The sequence below is a fragment of the Microcaecilia unicolor genome, chromosome 1, assembly GCF_901765095.1.
Source record: "Microcaecilia unicolor chromosome 1, aMicUni1.1, whole genome shotgun sequence".
Lineage (NCBI taxonomy): Eukaryota > Metazoa > Chordata > Amphibia > Gymnophiona > Siphonopidae > Microcaecilia > Microcaecilia unicolor.
The window spans coordinates 469,352,860-469,376,453 of record NC_044031.1 but is presented as its reverse complement, the minus strand read 5'-3'; the positions used below and the strand labels follow the sequence as shown (position 1 = coordinate 469,376,453).

General features: G+C 41.7%; 1 protein-coding gene across 1 annotated transcript in view; it reads right to left on the bottom strand.

The window, feature by feature from the left end:
- Window positions 1-980: 980 nt before the first annotated feature.
- The window catches only part of CABYR (calcium binding tyrosine phosphorylation regulated), a 150,585-nt gene continuing 127,971 nt past the window's right edge, over window positions 981-23,594 (bottom strand). Inside the window, exons 5-6 of the mRNA XM_030188247.1 lie at window positions 3,736-4,525; window positions 981-1,132 (exon numbers count right to left, since the gene is read on the bottom strand). Coding sequence (XP_030044107.1) covers window positions 3,768-4,525 — 758 coding nt within the window. The 3' untranslated portion in view covers window positions 981-1,132; window positions 3,736-3,767. The remainder of the gene's footprint in view (window positions 1,133-3,735; window positions 4,526-23,594) is intronic.

Below are 23,594 nucleotides of genomic sequence, written 5' to 3'. Positions count from 1 at the left end.
AAGGAAGATGCACAGACATTAAATAATCACCCCAAGGAGCTGTCAGGAGGCCTGCCTGCTGACCCACTTTGATCTCTGCCTTGAGTTGTTGGAGTCCACTGTAGGCACACATCTACCTTCTCCTCTCCCAGCCCTGATACTGGGGGCGCCAGTATCTCTCCAGGAGTCATATGTGGGCTTAAGTTTATTTATTTATTTTTTTTTTTTGGGGGGGGGGGGGGGGGGTTGGAGTGGGATGAAATCCAGCTGTCCACTGCAGTAAGGAAGGAGAATGTAAAAGGACTTGAGAGGGAAGTAAGGTGGGGGAGGGACCTGGGATGACCAGGTATATTCCCTAAAGGTGAAACAGCCACACATCCCTTAGCTCAACTGGACTGAGAGACCCAGAACAGGAGCTGCTTACAGATGAAACCAGGAACTCACGAGAGACCATCCATCCACCTGCTAGAGATAGAGAATACTGACCAACATCCTACAAGACAGTGCAGTTCAGCAATCTCTTATCTCCACCTGCTGGTAGATGGTCACAACCCACAAGTCTCTGGATTCATCTGCTGCTGTCGCTAAGGAAAGGTCTGTTATAAAATTCTGTCCAGCATAAAATTATTCATTTTAACATGAGCACCTAGAGGGTAGAGTTTGCAAGTATGTGTGCAGATTATACTAATTTATGTGCATACTTAAATAATCTAGGCATGGACATTTATACTTGCAGGTGTAAATGTCCACACCTGCAATGTAGGTGTGATTTCTGCCATTTATACTAGTATTATAAGACACATAGGTAGCTATGTGTATTTATAAAACAACACCTAAGTAGGTGCTTACTTGCCTTTTTGACCTAGGCGCCCCTTATAAAATTACCCTCCATGTCTTAACCAACTGGATCACTTTTTTCCCTTACCCATTTTATAGCACAAGTTTTCTCATGCCAGTGATTCTCCTTCCACTTTTTCTCCTGATTGCCACCCTCCCTAAGCTACTCTTAAAACTATGTACAAAATCTTAATTTTTTATAATAATGCAATTGAAATCATTAACCATGTCCACTTTATTAGGTGTTGGCTGAAGATGTTGTTTTGTTGGTTTGACGTCGATGAGAATTTTCCAGTGGGCTGTTGTTGTTCTTGACCTGTTTAAGGAACAGAAATGCACACGAGATAGTCTTTGAACACTATGAAACATCAAATGCACAAGCATCACAAAAACTAGTAGGACACAGTAATTCTCACACATATCTAAAAACAGTAAAATGGTTTCATTCACTTTTCAAACATATCTTAAAGCCAGGACCACCGCCTGGGTGCCCTGGATGCCTGGGGAGGAGAATTTCTCTCCAATTTTGTAGAAAGCTTTGGGGTGGGAGAGGCTCTCTGCATATGATGATAACCATCAAACCTTTCCCAAATAATCCAATATAATAAAACTCACCCTCAACGTTCTGAGGACACTGACGTCACTGTCAGGTCCTCCGGGCACTTCCTTCCGGTTCGAAGCCTTTGTGGTGGTGAAGCCACCGAAAACACTGTGTTGGGGCCCCGCCCTCGCGTCAAACGTGATGATGTCGAGGGCGGAGCAATGGCGTCAGTGGCTTCACAACCAACGAATCAGCAGATTGAAGGTGGCATGCCGAGGTCCGCAACAATGGCGGACCGTGTCTTTAGAACGCCGACGGGGTGAGTGGGGGGGGGGAGGTTCGGAAGGAAACCGTGCTAACGCCCGTTTCATTGCCGCAAGAAACGGGCATGTTTTACTAGTGTAGTAATATGGTAGTGGCTGCACATGAGCTTAATTCTTATGCCCCTAGACAAAACATCCCAAACTTCTCCTAGTGCCCAACAGTCAGACAGGTTTTCAGGCTATCCAACATCAATACACATGACATAGTTGCATACAATGGACACAGTATCTCATGCATATCCATGTTAGCTACTCTGAAAGCATGACTGGTCTGGGGTCACCAAGATATGTTTGGGAAGGCCTACTCTAAGCACACAGTATGTTAGAACAAAGACACAGGAGAGAGTGGGAACTCAGAGATTACTGGAAAATTGAGTGGGGACACGAGAATGGGAACTTGGACGTTGGATGCGTCTGAGAAGAGCAAAGACACACTGTTTGGTAGGACAGAAACAGTGAGGACTTAGTAATTGAGTGAGGAATGAAAGACAACTGAGGATGTGAGATGGGAAAAAGAGACAGAAGGTGGAAGAGGAATGAGTAGGAAACAGAGGGAATGGTAAGTTGACAGTGGGAGTTGTAGAGATGATGATGAGTGAATGGTAGAGAATTCTAGGAAGAAGAGAGGGATGGCATAGGAGAGATGGAGACGTAAGACTGAAGATAAAGATGAAAGGCAATAACAGAAATGGAAAATGAGAAGGAAGAAGAGGTAAATTATTTATAATAGGAGATCAAGAGAGGGTATTACTAGAGATGGAAGAGCTTTGAAGGGGATGAGTGGGAGTAGGAATGTTATTAATTAAATAATAATGCTATGTCTTCAGCAGTTTCCAAGAAAACACACACAATCAATATCATAGAGTAGACATGCATAAACAAAAAATACTTGAAATTATTATTAAACACATAAAAACAACTCACTACTACCATTAATAGATAGTAAAACCCAAAGCAAGTTTTTAAAGAAACCTATTATCAGATAAAGCTTTTTTATAGAAAAGAAAGCTTTCAATTTTCATCTTAGTACGGTCTATATTCAGCCCATGGTGGTTAACGTTTTTTTAACTTCACCAAGTTAGAAACTTTTAAACACTGACTGCCACAGGCAGAATTGGTCCCAAATATTCAATGCTGGGCTGTGTTCAGGCACCAGTATTGAATAACCAGGACTAATTTGGCATATGTTGGCCAACTGACCTTATACAAGTCCCAACCAATATTCAGCTGAAGGCCGAAGGCTCATGGCTTAGTCAGGGCCTTTAGGTTTTTCAGGGGTGGGAAGGAGGGGGGGGGGGGGTCCGGATCAGAGGGGGTGAGGAGGGAGCACCAGAAAGACAGATGCCGCTACCGCCTTGCATGAATCTCTTCATAAAGGCGGTTAATAAATCCAAATAAATAAATAAATAAATAAATATATATTCAGAAGTTAACCAGGCACTGGGCAATATTCAGACTGGTTAGGTCAGTGGCTAAAGTTAGGCCAATTTTTGTTATCCTAACTTACTTAACCAGTTAGCAGTCTGAATTTTGCCACTAACTGGTTAAGTATCAGCTCCACCCAAGTTCTGCCCATGGATTTCCCCAGCAATAACTGGACAGTGCTGGGGCAGTAAATGCATTGATGTTCAGCCAAATTGTCCAGTTAAGTGCTGCTTGCTGAATATAGTGGTTAGGCAGGCACAAGTGATTTCACTGGGCAGAAGCTCTCCTGTCCGGTTAAACTACTTTGAATATTGACCAGAATCCGTTTAATTCTGAGATCTCTTTCAATGAAACTTTGAAGTAAACAAACAACTGGTTTTCAGTTGACCAGACTGTTGGATTACCTGCCTGTTGCCCTAAATCATTCCTTCTGGGTTTATAATAGATATGCTATTGTGGTATTACACCCAAATACAGGTTTGCACTCTATACCAAAACAAAAATATGGTCTCTGTTTAGTAACTGAACAAACATCTCAACATTAAAAATAATCAATAACATTTACAACTGTTGATTTGATCATGTTTGGTAATCATAGCATTAACAACCACACTACTTGCTTATCCATACCTTAAGTTGCCCATGATCCTTTCGGCTTAGCATCATGCATTGTTATTATTTTTAATACTTTCTCCTGATCTACCTTCGACCAAATTCTGGGTAGCTGATCGTCCATTTGTAAGATTCCGATGTTCACCAACTCCTATAGCTGAAGGCCGCCGTGATGCTGCTGCTGCCTGTGCTACAGACATTCCAGGACCAACGTAGGGAGGCATATTTCTTTGCTCACTAGAAACATGGATGTAGGACTGTGTGGCACTCATTCTTTGAGCTTCATCCATCGGAACAGCAACAGACAGATAAAGTGGAGCACTGGGGAGATTCATATCTTGACCAAGATTAGAACACATTGGATTAGGGGAAACTGCTACTGGCACAGGTACTGTGGTATATTTTCTCTGGGAGCAAAGATCATTTTTAGAAAGAACAGCATGCCCAGGAATTGGTTTCCATTCGTGGGGTTCTTGAATAGTAGAGCCAACTAAAATGAACGGCGGACAATTCACCTTGGTCTTTGGTTCCTCTGGAAGCACGTAGGCTGGAGATGACACCATTCTCACGGAATTCATATTAGGATAAGTCATGTGCTGTGTGTCCATGTAATTAGTTCTCTGAACATACTGTTGATTCATAGGTGGTTCCTGGTGTCTTGGTTGTTGAATGTTTGGAAAATATAAACCTGACTGAGGATGGGGGGCTGACATATTTTGTGGATGCATATTTGGTTGATTCAAATCAGTTAAACGATAAAGTGTCCACAAGTTTGATTGATCACATTCTTTTCTCATATAGCGACCACCTGAAAAAAAAAAAAAGCTCTTTCATGTAGTCATTTCTTAAAAGAGCTATTTTACATTCAATAGGTATAACATGAATATGACCTCTCAAATTTATTTGTGAAATTCTTTAAAGTAGAGGCTGACCGAAACCAGTGGTTTTGTTTCTGGCCGAAACTGAATCCACCAGCTGAAATCCACAGCTCGGTTTAGGCTGAAACTGAAGTCAAAACCAAAAGGTTGTGCCTGCCCCCCCACAATGAACTCAGGTGTAAAATGTCCCTCTCCATGCCGCCCCCCAATAGAGATCAGAACCCTGCAGGCTGTTGCCCCCCGCCCAAGCCCCTTGAGCATCAGTAGGCCCTTCCCAGGCCTGGTGGTCTACTGGCCTCCAGGAGTAGGAAAGAACCCCACTCTTTTTTGCCTGCTGCTCTGCCCATTGCTGCCGCTGCCGCTTTAAAATGGCTACCGAGACTTCACGCGGCAGCCTTGCAAGATTGCCACGTGAGGTCCTGGCATCCATATTGAGATTGACACTGGCATAATCAAAAGCGATTGTAGACTGGCACCAACATAAGCAAGAGTGATCTCAATATGGCTGCCTGGACCTTCTGCGGCAGTCTCGAAAGACTGCCGCAAGTCTCAGCAGCTATTTTAAAGTGGCATCAGCACTACTACTACTACTTATCATATCATTAAACTGATGTGGCTTTAGACAGATATTCCCTGTGTGCAAGAGCAGACTGACCATTCGGGCAACTGGACAGTGCCCTGGACCCAGAGGCTCTAGGGGGTCCAGAGGCTCTGCCTGATTGCATGCCACAGCAAATTTAAGTCCTCCCTGGTCCTACCTTGAAGGGTGTGTGGAGGCAGGAATGACTCCCTCTTTACTGCCCACTGCTGCTACTCTGAATGTTGGTGCTGGCACTGCCATGTTTTAAAAATAGCTACCGAGACCCGCAAGACTATCGCGGTAAGTCTCGGCAGCCATTCTGAAAAACAATTGCTGCTGCACCGCCAGGCACAGTAGCGACAGCAGGCAGGAAAGAGTGGGGTTCTTTCCTGTCCCCAAAGAAGCCACTAGAGCAGCAGGCCCTTTAAGGTAGGCCTGGGGAGGGTGGTGGGGCAGCGGGCAATGACCGGAGGAGCACCAATGACCCTTACTGCCCAAGGTCCCGTCATTCCGCCCCTGCCTGTGTGTGTCAAAAGTCTTAAGACATCAAAAGTACTTTGTCTTATATACCCATCATCAACTAATGAATGCCTAGTAAATTATTTCCTTTCCGAAAATTATCACACCAGTGATTAAACTTCAAAGGAAAGAGGTTCCTGAAACCGAGCTACTTAACATCATCAAAAGAAACTACTGATAAGTGAAATGAAATAATCCTGGGGTGCTTTGTCTCCACAGGAAAAGCCAAAGATTTCCACATCTGGTTAAGTGAATACATATCTTAATAACTAAAATGCACCTTTTTCTGTCCAAGCAGACTTCAGCTTTATTCCTCTGGGGAACTGATATTTTAAGTGTGTCACCTCACAATGGAAGCCGGGGGGGGGGGGGGGGGGGGGTTAACTCTTGTACACTAATCTGCTCTGGGAAGCATTTTGTTTTTTGTATAAGATATGCAGTCTGGCATTTGTGTTCTAGGCATGCATGTAAAATAGATGTGATGGCTTCTATATGTCCATTTTTGTGATCTACTGTTCAATTAATCCTCACTAATCTTGTGTGTCTCTATATGTTAATATAAGAAACCATGTTGCTTATATAATTAGTGAGGCTATGATTTTCTTAATGCCAGATCCAGACAGTGTTATGCATTCCTTTATGTTTTTCTTACCTCTCACCTAGTGACATGAGAGACTGCCTAGCAGTTTGTTTCTCCTTTTTACCATGGTCTCCAAAAAGCTAAGAGAATTATGGTTCCAATTTTACTTTTGTCTTTCCAATTTTTGATTTTCATTAAGCGAATGTAGATACAGTTTTTTTAGTTTAAAATTTGTTTTCCTTCCATGCATTTTTAAAACTGAATTCAGTATAAATTAGTTTTCAATATTTTTCATTTATGCAAGGTGCACTGTGTTTGGGTAAAGAAATATCATGCTTTCTGTTTTCAATTCCATAGTATTTCTTCTCTGGTCTATGATTTTGAAGATCAAGTTGCATCTGCCAGAGCCAGGAAGAGTTAGAATTGCTGGGGTTGGGGGATGTGGCACAAATTTTACCTAAACCTTTACCTTGGTTCCTGGCATGCTTGTGCTCTTGGGAAAGAAGGTGTTGGTATTCCTGTACCTAAGATGTTAGTGTCCAGCCCCCCGTGTCGATGGGGGGGGGGGGGGGGGGGGGGTCGGGTTGGGGTTCCTGCTCCTGCAGGAGGGGGGCATTGGGGGGAATGGGAGGCCTGCTAGCAAGCATGCAAATGTATGCTGGACAGGGCTCACCATTCCTCCCCAATGGTCTGCCAACCCTAACGCCAGCTCAGAGCTGGCGTAGGGTTTGCCGCAGCCAGTGAGCCAATGTTTAGTGCGCTGGTCACTGATCATTGGGGAGGAATAGGTTTAGCATGCATTTGCATGCTACTTGCGCTAACAGCCCTGTTTTGCATGCATTTGCATGCTAGTTGCATTTAGAGCCCGCGAGCACGTTGTTTCACGCTCTATGGGGGGCTTTGATCATGGGGCAGTAGCAAACGCAGGCGCTAGTATGGTGCTAACAGCCTCTATAGTGCCTGTGTTTGCTTCTGATCATCGACCCATGAATGAGCGGTGAACAATGTGTGACAATCTCACTTTCTGAAATAGGACAGAGGGGTAAAATTAGGCGCTGTTGCACTTCCAGAGTCACACATATATGTTTTCCCTGCCTGGTTAACCATACAGCTTTTTGTCAACTTCAGACAGAGCTTTTTCACATTCATATATATCTTTAGCTGCAGGGTTCATAGAGGTGTTGCTTGTTTACATCAAGCATGCCTGCTTGGTGTGTGCCCAAGTGACTTTCCAGGATCTCCTTTGTTCATTTTCAGGAATGTTGTTCAAAGGAGTCACATATGTATGCAACCTTGCACCCTCATGGTTTTTCACATACTTTTTCAGCACATTAACATCCATCTGGTTCACTCAAATAACTTGAACCTTTGCCCCTTTCTACATTTCATAACAGGCTCACAAAGAAAGTTACACATACAATATTTTCTTCCATTGTCCTGTCACCTGTATTTTCTTTTGCCTGCATGTTAGAAACGTTTTATGGTCAACTCTGCACCATTAGCTGGCACAATCATTTTTACATGCACAGTGAAATGTAACCTAAAGCAATTTGCAAGACTGTCTTATAAGCTTGGATAGAAATGTAATATTGAGATAGCTTCAAGTATAGACGTTACATCTTGATATATGTGTGTCTCTGCACCAAACACTCATCAGAAAAGATGTGGTATAGGCTAAGGTTACCATACGTCTGGTTTTACCTGCACATGTCCCTTTCTTGAGGACACGGCCGGGCAACCGGGCGGGTTTTGCCAGCCTGCTCGTTTGTCTGGATTTGCGGACAAATGGGCAGGCTGGCGGACCTAGGGTTGTCCTATCCTCTCCTCCCCTTACCTTACTGTACTGCCCTGATGGTCTAGTGATCCCTTCGGGGGGCAGGAAAGAGCCCCCTCTTTCCTGCCTGGAGTAGGGTTACCATACGCCGGGCAACTGTTTCGCCAGAGTGAGAACACAAATCTACAACCCCCCAGATCCCTCAACAAAGCTCAGGCGAAACAGGAACCTGTCGGGGTCCGGAGAATGCTCACATTATGCAGATAAGTGATTATCCTTCTGTGAACGCCATAAACAGCATAATTTTTGAAGTAACATTGTGAATAACAGTTTAAAGAGAAAAAGAAAAAAATACATTTTCAATGTGTTATGCACACTATTTGAATTACTGCACTTTTACATTTAAAATATAGGAGGTCGGGTGTTTTTGTCTGTGATTATACAAGTCACGAACGCTAAAGTATGTCCAGATGATGAGCATTAATATAGGACATAAGCATAGTGACATTATGAGACTTTTCCCCTTCCACTCAATGTGCACTTCATAGTAAACCACGCAACGGCTTACTTGTTTGGACAATATTGGCATATTTAGACTGTCTCTGGACAGTTCTACTCAAAGGAAACCCTTCCCTCATTAATCAATACCTTCTCTGTAAATAAAAAAAGGCAGGTGCATTTTTATAATGTATCACTGCATTCCACAAAGCAAAAGGAGCAAGTTCACACATGCCATCTTTTTTTTTGTAGACATAGGAAAAAAAAAAAAGATTTTAAATGCTCCCAGGTTTCAATCTAATTCAAGTTTAATGTGGGATAAAATGCCATAAATAAGTAAATAAATAAATAGATAGATAGAAACTATGAATGTAGAGCACTCGATTCTCATAACATGATGTCTCTTTAGTAGCCCTTTACCAGGAGAAAACAAAATCTCTGCACGAATATAAAATAATAATAGTACTAGGGTGTTCCTTTAACCAGCACCTCCAAATAACACATTGATTACGATTTATAACAAATTACTACTCTACTTATTATACTTCCTCTGTGTATAATCTGTATGCACAAGCCGGCATATTTGAAAGTCTAAGTGAGATTACATAAAAATTCCACCAACAATAAAGAAAGACAATGTGGATGCTGCAGCTTGAGTGCACAGAGATCTGGCTGTGCGGGAAGAAGTGGATACATATTACCTTGTTTTTGTTTATTTTACAGTATCCTCCCCACCCAACCTACCTAACTATTCCAGACCTCCTCCCCTTTCTCCCGGTCTCCTGAGCCACAGGGTGCCCTCCCAGCACATACCTGAAGCCACCCTGGTGGTCTAGTGGATTCTTCTGGGCAGGAAAGATCCCCCAGTCTTTCCTGTCCGCTGCCGGCACTGACCCTCTTGCTGCCACATCGTCTTTAAAATGGCTTCCGAGATTACAATAGTGGCCTCGCAAGACTTCAGCGGAAGTCTTGTGAGGCCGCTGTAGGAAGTCTTGGCAGTCATTTTTATATTTAAACTGTTTTATTGATGATATGTATAATACAAATCAACTTGAATTATTCATACAACATGGATCAGTATACAAAATCGACATTCCATCAACATACCCAACATCGTCAATTTGGCAGTCATTTTTAAAGAGCGATGCGGTAGCAAGAGTATCAGCGCCGGCAGAACAGGAAAGACTGGGGACCTTTCCTGCCCCGAAGAATCCACTACACCACAAGGGTGGCTTCAGGTTTGTGCCGGGACCCTGCGGCTCGGGGAAAGAGAGGCAAACAGATTGCGGCCGTGCATAAAAGCAATAGCAGGTAGTGGGAGGGAGCCATGCATGAATTTAACAACTGGCTCACAAAATGTTTAAAAACATTTGTGTGAGCTGGCTCCAGCACACCACTGCCCCTATGTCAAACAATTTCAACTGAGCACCCTGAGCTCCAATGAACAGAGATTTTGAAATGAACATTCCAGAAACTGACATATTCTAATCATGAAATAGAAAATAAAATTATTTTTTCTATCTTTGTTGTCTGATCATTTTATTTTTCTAATTTTTTGGGACTGAGCTTTGGTTTCTGCTTTCCTCCATCTTCTCTTTTGTCATTTTTCTTTCTCCTCCTTTTCTTCTTACCTTTCTTCAATTTATTTTTCTGCCTGACTTAATTCATTCTTACTATCCAACCTTCAATTTCCTTCCATTTACTGCATCTACCTACAGCTTTCCATCTCTTTCCCTCACCTATTCCCCTTCCTCTTGTTCCCCAGTCTTTCACTAACTCTATTCTACACCCCCCTTCCATCTGGCATCTCCCCTCTTTCTTTCTCTCTCTCTCTTCTATCCACCATTTACCCTCTTTCCCTCTCCCTTCCATTCAGCATCTCCCCTCTTTACCTCTTCTCTTCCATTCAGCATATCCCCTCTTTACCTCTTCCCTTCCAACCAGCATCTCCCTTTTTTCTCTTCCCCGTCCATCTAGTGTCTCTCCCCTTTTTCTCTCCCTACACTTCCATCCAGCATCTCCCCTCTTTCTCTCCTCATCCCTCCATCCAGTGTCTCCCCTCTTTCTCTCCCCATCCTTCCTTCCAGCATCTCCCCTCTTTATCTCCTCATCTTTCTATCAGTAGAGATAAAAGTCCTACCACAAAAGATATTACAGAGATTGACCATGCATTATCTGTAGTACAGAGGATACAGATCACTGAGTCTGCAGTGCTATGTGCTCCAATACAGAAACATTTGCCATGGTGAAAACTTGCTGAGTCATGCTTATTATAAAGAAAGACATATTACTCGGCTGATACGAGACAAAGAAATGTGAACAATGTGAAAGTCATGTTGACCGCAGTCTCCCAGAATTCTGGGAAAGACATCCAGAATGATGTCAAAAGACATTCTTGTGTTTTTTAAAGCTACAACATAAAAGGCCTAACCAATCACCTTCTGCGATGCTATCAGATCATCAGAGACACTGCAGTTATCAAAATGATGTAAACAAACATCTCATCTGAATATCTGAAAACCTTTATCTTATCTTATCTCATTTTATCTAATCACCTTATCTCATCAATTGTCAGAACACTTCAGAGCAAGCACTGCCTGGGACAAGACAAACACCTGCTCCAGACATTCTAGAGAAGGAAAATACTTAAATTACTAACCCAGGTTGTATAAGTCAAGATCTGTAATCACTTTCCTCTAGAGGACAAACAGGTGACAATGATTTTGTGTCTCAGGGAGTGTTTTTTTGTTCCATTACTTGATCTGTGTTCATATTTATAATTTAGAGTGCTTTTATTTTGAACGTTTATCCAAAGTTTTATTCTGTTACACATATAAGCATTCAGAATGTAACTTTTATATTATAATTGTTTCTATTTTTCATTCTGTTTTTATTTTTATTGTAAATAAATCTTTTCTTGATAGTATCACTAGTTACTTGTGTTATCAGTATATATCCAGAGAGTAAGAACTTGGTAAGCTGAATAGATGTTGTCATTATTATTCCAGAGTGCAAAACAGTTACCTAATCCATGTCTCTATCCCACCACACAAGGTGAATTACAGGTTCCACCCTCATTCCCATAGTAATTTTGGAGGTTCTACCAAGATATTTGATTTATGGATTAGATATATACAGTTTTTACACTGCACTGTTTTTAAAATCAGTTGTTTTTTTGTTTTTGCTTTCATGCTTTCCTTTTTTTCTCTCTGAATGTGTTGTTTATGTTACAGATATGGCACTGGCTATACACCCAGAAGTAGTATTAGCTCATTCATGAACATTGTTTATGTTACAGATAATGTATTGGCAGTGTTCCCAGAAATAGTACTAAAGGATGTTTCTAGTAACATAGTAAGTGACGGCAGATAAAGACCTGAATGGTCCGTCCAGTCTGCCCAACAGTCACATTCATTATCAATTCAAGATTTAAATCAACAATGAACATGATATTATATACTTGATCATGATCTTTCTTTGGTGTTTCTGGGACATAGACCATAGAAGTCCGCCAGGCTCTGTCCTTATGTTCCATCTACTGGAGTTCCTGTTAAAGCCCACTCCAGCCTATCCAAATTAATCTCATTTGCGGGACAAAGACCGTAAAAGTCTTCCCGGGCACTGTCTTCACGTTCCAAACCACTGGAGTTCCTGTCAAAGCTCTCTCTAGCCCATCCTAAACTGCATCACCATATGTGGGACTCAGACCATACAAGCCAGCCCAGCACCGGTCTTAACTGATGCAGCCAGAGTCACCATCTAAGTACCACTTGACATGCAAACACATATGCAACCCTTTAAGTTTTGTTTTTTTTTATATCATTCATTTTCTAATTAGAGATCATCCCATGCCTTTTTGAATTCCACCACAGTTTTTTTTTACCACATCCCTTTGGGAGGTCATTCCAGGCATCCACTACCCTCTCCGTGAAAAAGAATTTTCTGACTTTAATCCTAAGTCTACCACCCAGCAACCTCAATTAATGTCCTCTAGTTTTACTACTTTCCCTTTTCTGGAACATATTTGTTTCTATATTAATACCTTTCAAGTATTTAAACATCTATATCATATCTCCCTTGTCCTTCCTCTCCTCTAGGGTATACATATTCAGGTCTTCAGTCTCTTCCCATATATCCTTTGGCGCAAGCCCCATATCATTCTTGTCACCTTCCTCTGGACCGCATCTTTAGCAAGATATGGCCTTTCCTTTCTCTTCCTGGGCTAATACATTTCTGTTTCTTTAAAGGTGTCATTTATATTTTGAACCTTGTTTCTACCATATGTGAAGTCCTTGGAGGGGACTTCTGGCATGGCAGTCATACTGGAGGATCTAGCCTCTCGGGCTCTAAATAAAGTTGTGGCAGTAGCTTGTGGTGACAGATCTATGTAATCATACCTCTGGGCACTGGACAGATTAATCACTGTAGAGGGGTAATGACAGGTAGTCTGAGGTACACGACACTGTATATTTAAAGCTATGGCAGAGACCAAGAAATTTCTGTCTGAATGTAACAGCCAATTATGGCTGTGTAATAGCAGTGAACTCTAGTAAACTAAAAGATAAGCTAGAAGCATCAATCTTGCTTGTGAATAAAATGCAAATTGAACTCACTGCTGCTCAAGCAGACCTGAGAAAGTGCAAAGTGAGCTTGATACTACCTGAGCAGACATGGATACCACTAGAGAGGAGGCTGGAGCGCTCAGGCAAGAAAGTGATAACCTCATACGGAAAAAGTTATTAGCTCTCCAGCAGGAGTGTGATGGTTTAAAGGAGGAACGATCACTAGAGCTACAACAAGTACAAACACTTGAACAAGAGAAAACCCTCCTTCACATGGAGATCCTAGCCCTGAATGAGAAAAATGCAGTTCTCCAGCAGACGCTTGATGTGGTATACTTGGATTTCAGCAAAGCCTTTGACACGGTTCCGCACAGGCGACTGATAAATAAATTGAGTGCCCTAGGTGTGAGACCTAGAGTAACTGATTGGGTAAAAAATTGGTTGAATGGTAGGAGACAGAGGGTGGTTGGTAAATGGAGCTTGCTCTGAAGAAAAGAAGGTCGTCAGTGGAGTACCGCAGGGATCGGTCCAAGGGCCAGCTCTTTTTAACATCTTTGTGAGCGATATTGCGGAAGGGCTGTCTGGTAAGGTTTACCTCTTTGCGGATGATACTAAACTCTGCAACAGGGTGGACACCATGGAGGGTGTGAATGACATGAGGAAGGACCTAGCGAAGCTAGAGGAATGGACCGATATTTGGCAACTAAGGTTTAATCCCAAAAAATGCAGGGTCATGCACTTGGGTCGCAAAAATCCGAGGGAACGGTACAGTATAGGGGGTGTAGTGCTTCAGTGTGCGAAGGAAGAGCGGGACTTGGGGGTGATTGTGTCTGATGACCTTAAAGCTTTCAAACAGGTAGAAAAAGCGACGGCCAAAGCCAGAAGGGTGCTTGGGTGCATAAAGAGAGGCATGACCAGCAGGAAAAAGGAGGTGATAGTGCCATTCTATAAGTCTCTGGTGAGGCCTCATTTGGAGTAGTGGGTGCAGTTCTGGAGACCACACCTACAGAAAAATATAAACAGGATGGAGTCGGTCCAGAGGGCGGCTACGAAATTAGTAAGCGGTCTTGAATGCACAAATTATAGGGACAGGCTTATGAACCTCAACATGTATATGCTGGAAGAGGGGAGGGAGAGAGGAGACATGATAGAAATGTTTAAATATCTCAAGGGCATTTATGTATAGGAAGAGAGCCTTTTTCAAATGAAGGAGAGCTCTGGAATGAGGGGGCATATGACAAAGTTAAAAGGGAATAGGCTTAGGAGTAACCTAAGGAAGTATTATTTCACAGAAAGGGTAGTGGAGGCATGGAATGGCCTCCTGGTGGAGGTAGTGGAGTCGAGGACTGTTCCAGAATTTAAAAAGGATCGCTTAGGAACAGGAATAATTAGGGGTTACAGATACTCCACTACCAAAAGATGCTAAGAAAAGCACAATGGACCTAACCAACTACCGCCCAGTAGCATCTATTCCACTTACAACAAAACTCATGGAAGGCATAGTAACGAAACAACTCACTGAATACCTACATAAACACTCAATTTTGCACAACTCTCAATCAGGATTTCGATCAAATCACAGCACCGAAACTGTCCTAGTGTCCGCAATGAACTCATTTAATCAAACAATTGCAACTGGCAACAACATACTCCTCCTACAATTCGACATGTCCAGTGCCTTTAACATGGTCAATCATGAAATACTATTACATATACTAGAATACTTCGGAATAGGAGGTACAGTTCTCAAATAGTTCAAAGGATTCCTGACCACAACATCTTACCAAGTAACAATGAACGCGGATAGATCACCCCCATGGTCACCTGAATGTGGAGTTCCCCAAGGATCACCCCTCTCGCCAACCTTATTCAACCTGATGATGATACCTTTAGCCAAACTTCTAGCCAATCAAAACCTCAACCCCCACATATATGCAGACGACGTCACAATCTACATCCCGTTCAAACATGATCTAAATGAAATCACCAACGAGATCAACCAAAGCCTCCAAATAATGCACACCTGGGCAGATGCATTCCAACTAAAACTAAATGCAGAAAAAACACAATGTCTTGTTCTCACCTCACAACATAATACTTCTCTACCATAACAACACCATACTGTTCTCTCCCGGTCTCAAAAAACCTGAAAATTCTTGGAGTCACCATAGATCGAAACCTCACTCTCGATGACCACGTGAAAAACACAACGAAAAAGATGTTCTACTCCATGTGGAAACTTAAAAGAGTAAAACCTCTCTTCCCGAGATACATCTTCCGTACCCTGGTACAGTCAATGGTAATAAGTCATCTGGACTACTGTAACGCACTATACACGGGCTGCAAAGAATAGACCATCAAAAAACTACAAACTGCCCAGAATACTGCTGCCAGGCTCATATTTGGAAAAACTAAATATGAAAGTGCAAAACCCTTGAGACAGAAGCTTCACTGGCTCCCACTTAGGGAGTGCATTACATTCAAGATCTGCACGATTGTGCACAAAATCATTCACTCAGACGCCCCAATCTACATGCTAAACCTCGTAGACTTACCTCCAAGAAACGCCACAAGATCATCCCGCAAATTTCGCGACCTGCACTTCCCTAGTTGTAAAGGACTAAAGTACAAGCAGATGCATGCGACCACATTCTTGTATTTAGGCACGCAAATGTGGAATGCACTGCCTACAGACCTGAGAACAATCGGCGAAACAACTATCTTGCAAATCTCTTAAGACATATCTCTTCAGCAAGGCATACAATGAGTACTTAATAGCCACATAATTCACCCAACAATCCAATCAATTAAGATAACTCATCTATTATAGCTACCTTAATCACTCCTCTCCTTCTTCTTCCTACCCTTATCTAACCTCTGCACAATATTAAATGTATATGTCACCTTGCAATAACAATGTTAACAAAACTATGTAAGCCACATTGAGCCTGCAGATAGGTGGGATAATGTGGGATACAAATGCAATAAATGAATGAAATGAATGAATGAATTTAAAGGACGAATGTGGAGCAACTGCCCAGCAAATAAAGATACTCAATGATACTTTTGAAAGTAGATTTGACGATACTGAAATCCACTGTGAGGTACAAAGACACCATCTATTTGAGAAGCAAGGAAGGGTGTCTGTTTTGGAACAGCACCAGGTTGCCAATGGGGGGAACCATACCCCTTCCCCTGGTAAAGGAGATGTGGGAACAATTTTTTTTAATTTTTTATTTATAACCATTTAAAGTTTTACAAGCGATAAAACAACTTGCTGGAAATACAGAGAAAGTAATATGTAGGAATTATTTCAGTGAGGTAATTCTATTCTCTTCCTTAGACCACTAAATAGGGAGAGTGAAACAGGATAAGGAGATCAATTAAACAGTAAACAGAAAAAAAACCTATGGTATTAACCTGATTGTCCCCAGATATTACTCGTCTAATTCATTATTCCACATTGATCATCTGGTTGGCTTCTTCAAGGCCGATATGGTGTATAGTCAAATCACTTCATTGAAAAACATACTTATTGTCCAATATTAGTTAGAAATAATACATCTGATTACATTTTTTCTCTTTTAAAAACCAGAAGTTATTTAACAATGCATATACTTAAGTCTCTAATTCAAATCCCACTGATTAAAGTAATCCCAGTTTTCACAGGTTTCACTCCTTTTAAAATAATAATTTGAGGAAATATTTCTGAGGAAAACTTGATATGGGAATAATTTTTCACTGTACAGAGAAAAAGCACTTCTTAGAACAGAAATGTGCAATGGAAGTTATAACCAAAACACTGAGAAGCAAGCTTGCACCATCAAAAAGGGAGAAAGGGCTGACCAGGTCCCTCACATGAGACCATTTATGACAGGGAATTGTTGGGCTAATTTGTGTTCTTGCAGAATGTTTTTAATTACCCTTCTCTAGACCCCCGCAGGACCCTTGCCCACGGAGGTGGAGAGAGGGTTTCAGAAGGCTCATAATAAGTCTCCTAAATATGACCTCTGTTTTCTGGCTCCTAATTTCCAAGGACATCCTAGGGCATCTATTCTCCCACATGATGTACTAGAGTTTAAAAGATAGTCTATTTATGTGATATAAGGTGTGAAATGCAACAGAGAAATTAACACAGAGACTAGAGAATATTGAGATAGAAATAGTCTTTTATTCTCACCAATCAGGACTTCAGGTTGGTACACACATCAGTCAGATTCTGGGTCCAACCGGCCAGAGCTTCGCTCTCTGAGATTTGTTGGGGAAAGACTCCGAATTCAACCCAGATTTGCATTACTTATATAGTATTTAGTCCCCATACAAGTCAATGTAGAGGGACTTTTTTCATCTATGATTCATACTTAACCACAGGTCAGGTGTCCACCTGTTTCTTAATCTTTTTCCTGTGTTATGGTCAACTCCTAATATGGACTGTTGTTCCTAATTGTGCAAACATCTCTTCTAATATGAAGAGATCAGTTCCATATCTTGTGACTCTGGGTGCCATCTTAACTGTATCAAACTGTATCAGACTCCATTTTGTGAACTAAACTTTTTAGGATTTTAGCCATTAATTCTTTGTTTTTGGCTTTTGTACTGCTTTTGAATGTCACACTAAATTCTAATAAGGCTTACCAAGCAGCCCTGCTACTGCAGGGGCTCAGCAACAAGGCCGTCATAAATTTTTTAGGCCTAGTCAGTGTTTCTCAGCAGTTTAAGCTATGTAGATTGACCCACCACTATTCCAGTGGATGGGTCTCAAGCTGGGACACATATTAACATTACCTAGCTGGTATTTTTACAGCCTGAGTCCTAAAATCTGGCCTTCCACTCTTCCGGTGGGCATCCAGTGACGGCCTCTTGCTATACTATAATTATACAAGAACCAGCTACCTGATGTGAAACATCATTACCTAAGCCTCCAAATTGGCACTGCTAAATTATAGCTGGACTTGGCGGAGGTAATGGACCAAAATCAGTGGAAAATAAACATCTTGCAAGACAGCCTGTCTGCCATAGCAGAAAGAATGTCTGTGCTCAAAAATCAAAATGCCCAGTTAATACAGGAAAGAATATTGTGTGGCCATCATTGAGCAATGCACACATGTGATGGGGAGACCCTGCAAGGCAGAGAGTCTGAGCAAGGATCAGACACTGAAGGTGGTAGTGATGATGAGTCTGATGAAGAACCTGGTAACCTACCAGTTCAGAAAGCCCCTCCACCTCCACGAGCAGGAAGTACTCCTTTGAGAAGGATGGAGCATACCTTCATCCACAGAAAGCCATGGGCCCACAGGTAAACCCCCAAATATCCAAGCAGATCATCCACATCTTGGACCAGGTCCCCATCAGGGAATGCTGAGCCCATGAATATTTGTAAATGCATAAAGGGCCTTAAAGGAAGGGTAGACCCTTTCAAGAAAGGGGAAAGGATCTCTATAAAGGATCATCTTTATCAGGTTCAAGAAGCACTAAGGGTCCTAGCGGTGTATAGGGAACAAGATTTAATTACCCTTTTACCCTGGACATTCTTTGATTCTTGCCAACAATTCCTAGCCTCCATATCATCTTATGAGAAAACTAACCTCTGATTAAACATTATGGGCCATATTCAACTGCCATTGATGCCCATCAGGCAGCTTACTATATGCATTGTGGAGAAGGGCATAAAAGTTATGCTTACGAGTTAAAACAGACGTATTTCTACTTTGAGCCCCATCCTGATGAGGCAGAGGATAAAGATTTCATAGTTGTCTTTCTGCAGATCCTCCCAAGGGATATAAAGACCTGTTTAACAGGTAAAGAACATAAGTTATTCTCTGTCTTGGTGGAGCATGCTGAGAAAGTATAATCGCAATCAGGTTTCAGACCATGCTATAGCACCGTGACTGTCCTTACTACCCTAGTATCAAATCTCAGAAAATAAGTATAGGGTCTAAGATCCTAATAATACAGTTTGATATGTCTAGCAAATTTGATATAGTAGATCATAATATCCTACTTAAATATACTAGACAAGTTTGGCATATGTGAAACCGTCCACAAATGGTTTCACATACTGGTTGAAGGATAGGAAACAGAGAGTGGGGTTAAATGGGCAGTATTCACAATGGAGAAGGGTAGTTAGTGGGGTTCCTCAGGGGTCTGTGCTAGGACCGCTGCTTTTTAATATATTTATAAATGATTTGGAGATAGGAGTAACTAGCGAGGTAATTAAATTTGCTGATGACACAAAGTTATTCCAAGTTGTTAAATCACAACAGGATTGTGAAAAATTACAAGAGGACCTTATGAGACTGGGAGACTGGGCGGCTAAATGGCAGATGACGTTTAATGTGAGCAAGTGCAAGGTGATGCATGTGGAAAAAAAGAACCCGAATTATAGCTACGTCATGCAAGGTTCCACGTTAGGAGTTACGGACCAAGAAAGGGATCTGGGTGTCGTCGTCGATAATACACTGAAACCTTCTGCTCAGTGTGCTGCTGCGGCTAGGAAAGCAAATAGAATGTTGGGTATTATTAGGAAAGGTATGGAAAACAGGTGTGAGGATGTTATAATGCCGTTGTATCTCTCCATTGTGCGACCGCACCTTGAGTATTGTGTTCAATTCTGGTCGCCGCATCTCAAGAAAGATATAATAGAATTGGAAAAGGTGCAGCGAAGGGCGACTAAAATGATAGCGGGGATGGGACGACTTCCCTATGAAGAAAGATTAAGGAGGTTAGGGCTATTCAGCTTGGAGAAGAGACGGCTGAGGGGAGACATGATAGAGGTATATAAAATAATGAGTGGAGTGGAACAGGTGGATGTGAAGCGTCTGTTCATGCTTTCCAAAAATACTAGGACTAGGGGGCATGCGATGAAACTACAGTGTAGTAAATTTAAAACAAATCGGAGAAAATTTTTCTTCACCCAACGTATAATTAAACTCTGGAATTCGTTGCCGGAGAAAGTGGTGAAGGCGGTTAGCATAGCAGAGTTTAAAAAGGGGTTGGATTAGGAGACCACCAGGTGGGGTTTGTTAAGGGCCGTCAAGCAGTTCAGCAGGTACGGAAAGCCCTATTGGCAGTGGCATATGGGCAAGCTACAGGGGACCCTCTCATATTGGTTAGCCTAGATGCAGCCAAAGCATTCGACAAAGTTAACTGGGACTATATGTTCCAAGTACTTGAATATACGGGCTTAGATGGCTGGTTCTTAAAAGCTATAAAAACATTGTACAAAAATACTACAGCACAACTATTAATAAATGGTACCAGATCTAAGCCATTTGGAGTAGAGCGTGGCACTAGACAAGGATGTCCACTATCCCCTTTGCTGTTCCTTATATATTTAGAGCCGCTATTGCGTACCATGCTTTTGGACCCAGACATACAGGGAGTTACGCTTCATGGGACACTAATTAAAACCCTGGCTTTTGCTGATGATATGCTTCTCACACTTACCCAACCAAAAACTTCAGTCCAACGCCTACTAGAAGTCATAGACGAATTTGGGTTCTATTCAGGATTGCAATTAAACTTGCAAAAATCACTGGCCCTTTCAGTACAAGAAACAGTGCAAGAGGAGTGGGAGGGTCCCTTTCCCTTTCAGTGGGCCCGGGGCTCACTTAAGTACTTAGGGGTCAAGGTACCGAGGGATCTAACAAAGTTGTATAAGGAAAATATGGACCCCTTAATGAGGCATACAAGGGAGGCTCTACAGGGGTGGCAGGGCTTACCTTTGTCTTTGAGGGGAAGAATCACCATGTACAACATGTTTATTTTTCCCAAATGGACATATACTTTCCAGATGATTCCCGCTGTACTGGGATATAAAGAGGAGAGGTGGCTAAATAAAACCCTTACAACATTTCTGTGGCAAGGAAAACGCGCACGCATTGGATTACATAAACTTATGAGACCTTGCCTAAAAGGAGGACTGGGGCTGCTTGATTTAAAACTTATTTCAATTGCTTGTAACCTGAGGCATTTATCAGATTGGTTTCGTTCCAGAGAGTTTTTCTCCTGTACGAAAGTGGAAACCCTGCTGATGGCCCCAATGGGATTTGCTTATTGGCTACATGCCCCTCCAGAGGAACTCCCAAGCCTAGGCTCATATAGATTTCTATTGAACCCCTTGCGGAAAACATGGAAATGGTTGAGTAAAAAAAACAAATGGAATAGCATGGTGTCCCCATTACTACCCATTAAAGGTAACTCAGCATTCCCGGAGGGAGGAAAATCTGCGTTGTTTAGGAAATGGGAGATGTGCGGTATTAAATATCTATTCCAAGTAGTGTCGGAGACAGGGGTTATTAAAACATTTCAGGCCCTGAGTACAGAATTTGGACTTGAACAAAAAGACTATTTTCAATATTTGCAACTTAAACATTATATACGAACGTTGCCGGCCATGGCTCTTACCCAACAAAAATGGGAATCAATGAGTGAGATGCTGGGTCTAGAAGCACAATTAAAAGTGCCACTCAAATACTTTCATCATCACTTAAGAGATTTACAGGAAACACTTGACTACGTGCAGGTGTCACAACAATGGTATCAGGAGCTCCGATGGAAACCGGATCCAGAACAGATAAAACTGAGCCTAAAAGGTGTGTACAGTGTGACGGAGAATGTAACCTGGCAGGAAATGCATTACAAATTTCTCATGAGATTGTATATATCACCACACAGGGCCTACAAGGCGACTTTGAGAGCAACAGATGACTGCCCAAAATGTGGAACAGTGGGGGCATCTTTGGGACATATGTTCTGGTACTGCCCAAGGGTAAAGCCCTTCTGGATAAAACTCGGACATCAAGTATCGCAAATGTGGAACACACATTGGCAGCCAACACCGGGACAATTATTTGATGTCTATAAAATTTGTGGCAAGTCACCAGAGAGACTTAAAGAGTTCTTGAAAAGAGTAATCTTGATGGGCAAACGTACCATATTACAACTATGGTTACAACCAGACCCACCCGAATCACCGCAATGGCGCGGTGCTATGATGCAATGCTGTATGTTGGAAAAAAAAAAAGTGGGAGACTTAGCTTCAAAGAAGGGAGACCAGTTTTGCAAAACCTGGCTCCCGTTTTGGGATACCCTGACACCCGTTGTGAGAAGCAGGATATTGAATTGTTAATAGAACTAGTAGCGGAATAGTTGAGGGTGGGAATGGAGAGAGGGGGGGGGGAGGAGGGAGAAAATATATAAACTCGATGACATTCTTATATGTATTGTTTGCATTATTTGATATATGTTCAGTGTTATCAATAAAATGATATGGAAAAAAAAAAAAAAGGGGTTGGACGGTTTCCTAAAGGACAAGTCCATAAATCGCTACTAAATGGACTTGGGAAAAATCCACAATTCTGGGAATAACATGTATAGAATGTTTGTACGTTGGGAAGCTTGACAGGTGCCCTTGGCCTGGATTGGCCACTGTTGTGGACAGGATGCTGGGCTCGATGGACCCTTGGTCTTTTCCCAGTATGGCATTACTTATGTACTTATGAAATCAAGATCTTACAAAGTGAAAATGAAAGGAACCTTATCGTCTCCTTGGTCACCAGACTGTGGCGTCCATCAGGGCTCTCCACTATCGCCCATACTGTTTAATGTAATGATATCACCACTAGGTAACAGACTAGAAACAGCAGGATTCAAAACATTCATATAAAGCTAAATAAGGAAAACATGAAATTTGTGGTCATTATCAACCTATTTGACCAAAACGACTACAACAGTTTCACAATTGACAACACTTCATTCCCCACTGACAATAATCCAAAAATTCTAGATATATTTATAGACAAATATTTAACATTTGACACTCAAGTTTCCGCAGCAATCACAAAATCTTTCAGATCTCTTTGGAAACTAAAAAGGATCAGACCTTATTTCTCATTAGAAACATTCAGACTATTGGTACAAATCATTAACATTATCCCAATTTGATTATTGTAATGCCATATATGCTGGCTGTAAGGAGTACCTGTTGAAAAAACTCCAAACAGCTCAAAACACTTCAGCCAGGTTCATATACAAAGGCTTCCCATCAAAGGCTTCCCATCAAAGTGAGAATCAACTTCAAATTATGTACCTTTATCTTGCAAATCCTAAATGGATGAGCTCCAGACTATATGGTAACATTAATAAACACTTCAAAGAAACGCTAAATATGAGGCAAGAAACTCTCTCTGACTACACTTCCCAAATTGCAAAAAAGTGAACTACAAAACTGTCCACTCTGCAGACTTCACTAACCTAGGAACCAAATGGTGGAACTCCTTACTACCCAAAATAAGAAATATAAAGGAATATACTAGATTCTGCAAAATCCTCAAATCGTTCCTATTCAAACAAACCCTCACAAACAACAACCATATCTCAAACAACTAATTATTACCTCAATTGATTATTGCTCTATTTACCATTAACCTTCTCTTTGCTTCATGTACAATGTCTCATTCATAATAGATTTTCTAAATGTTAAACA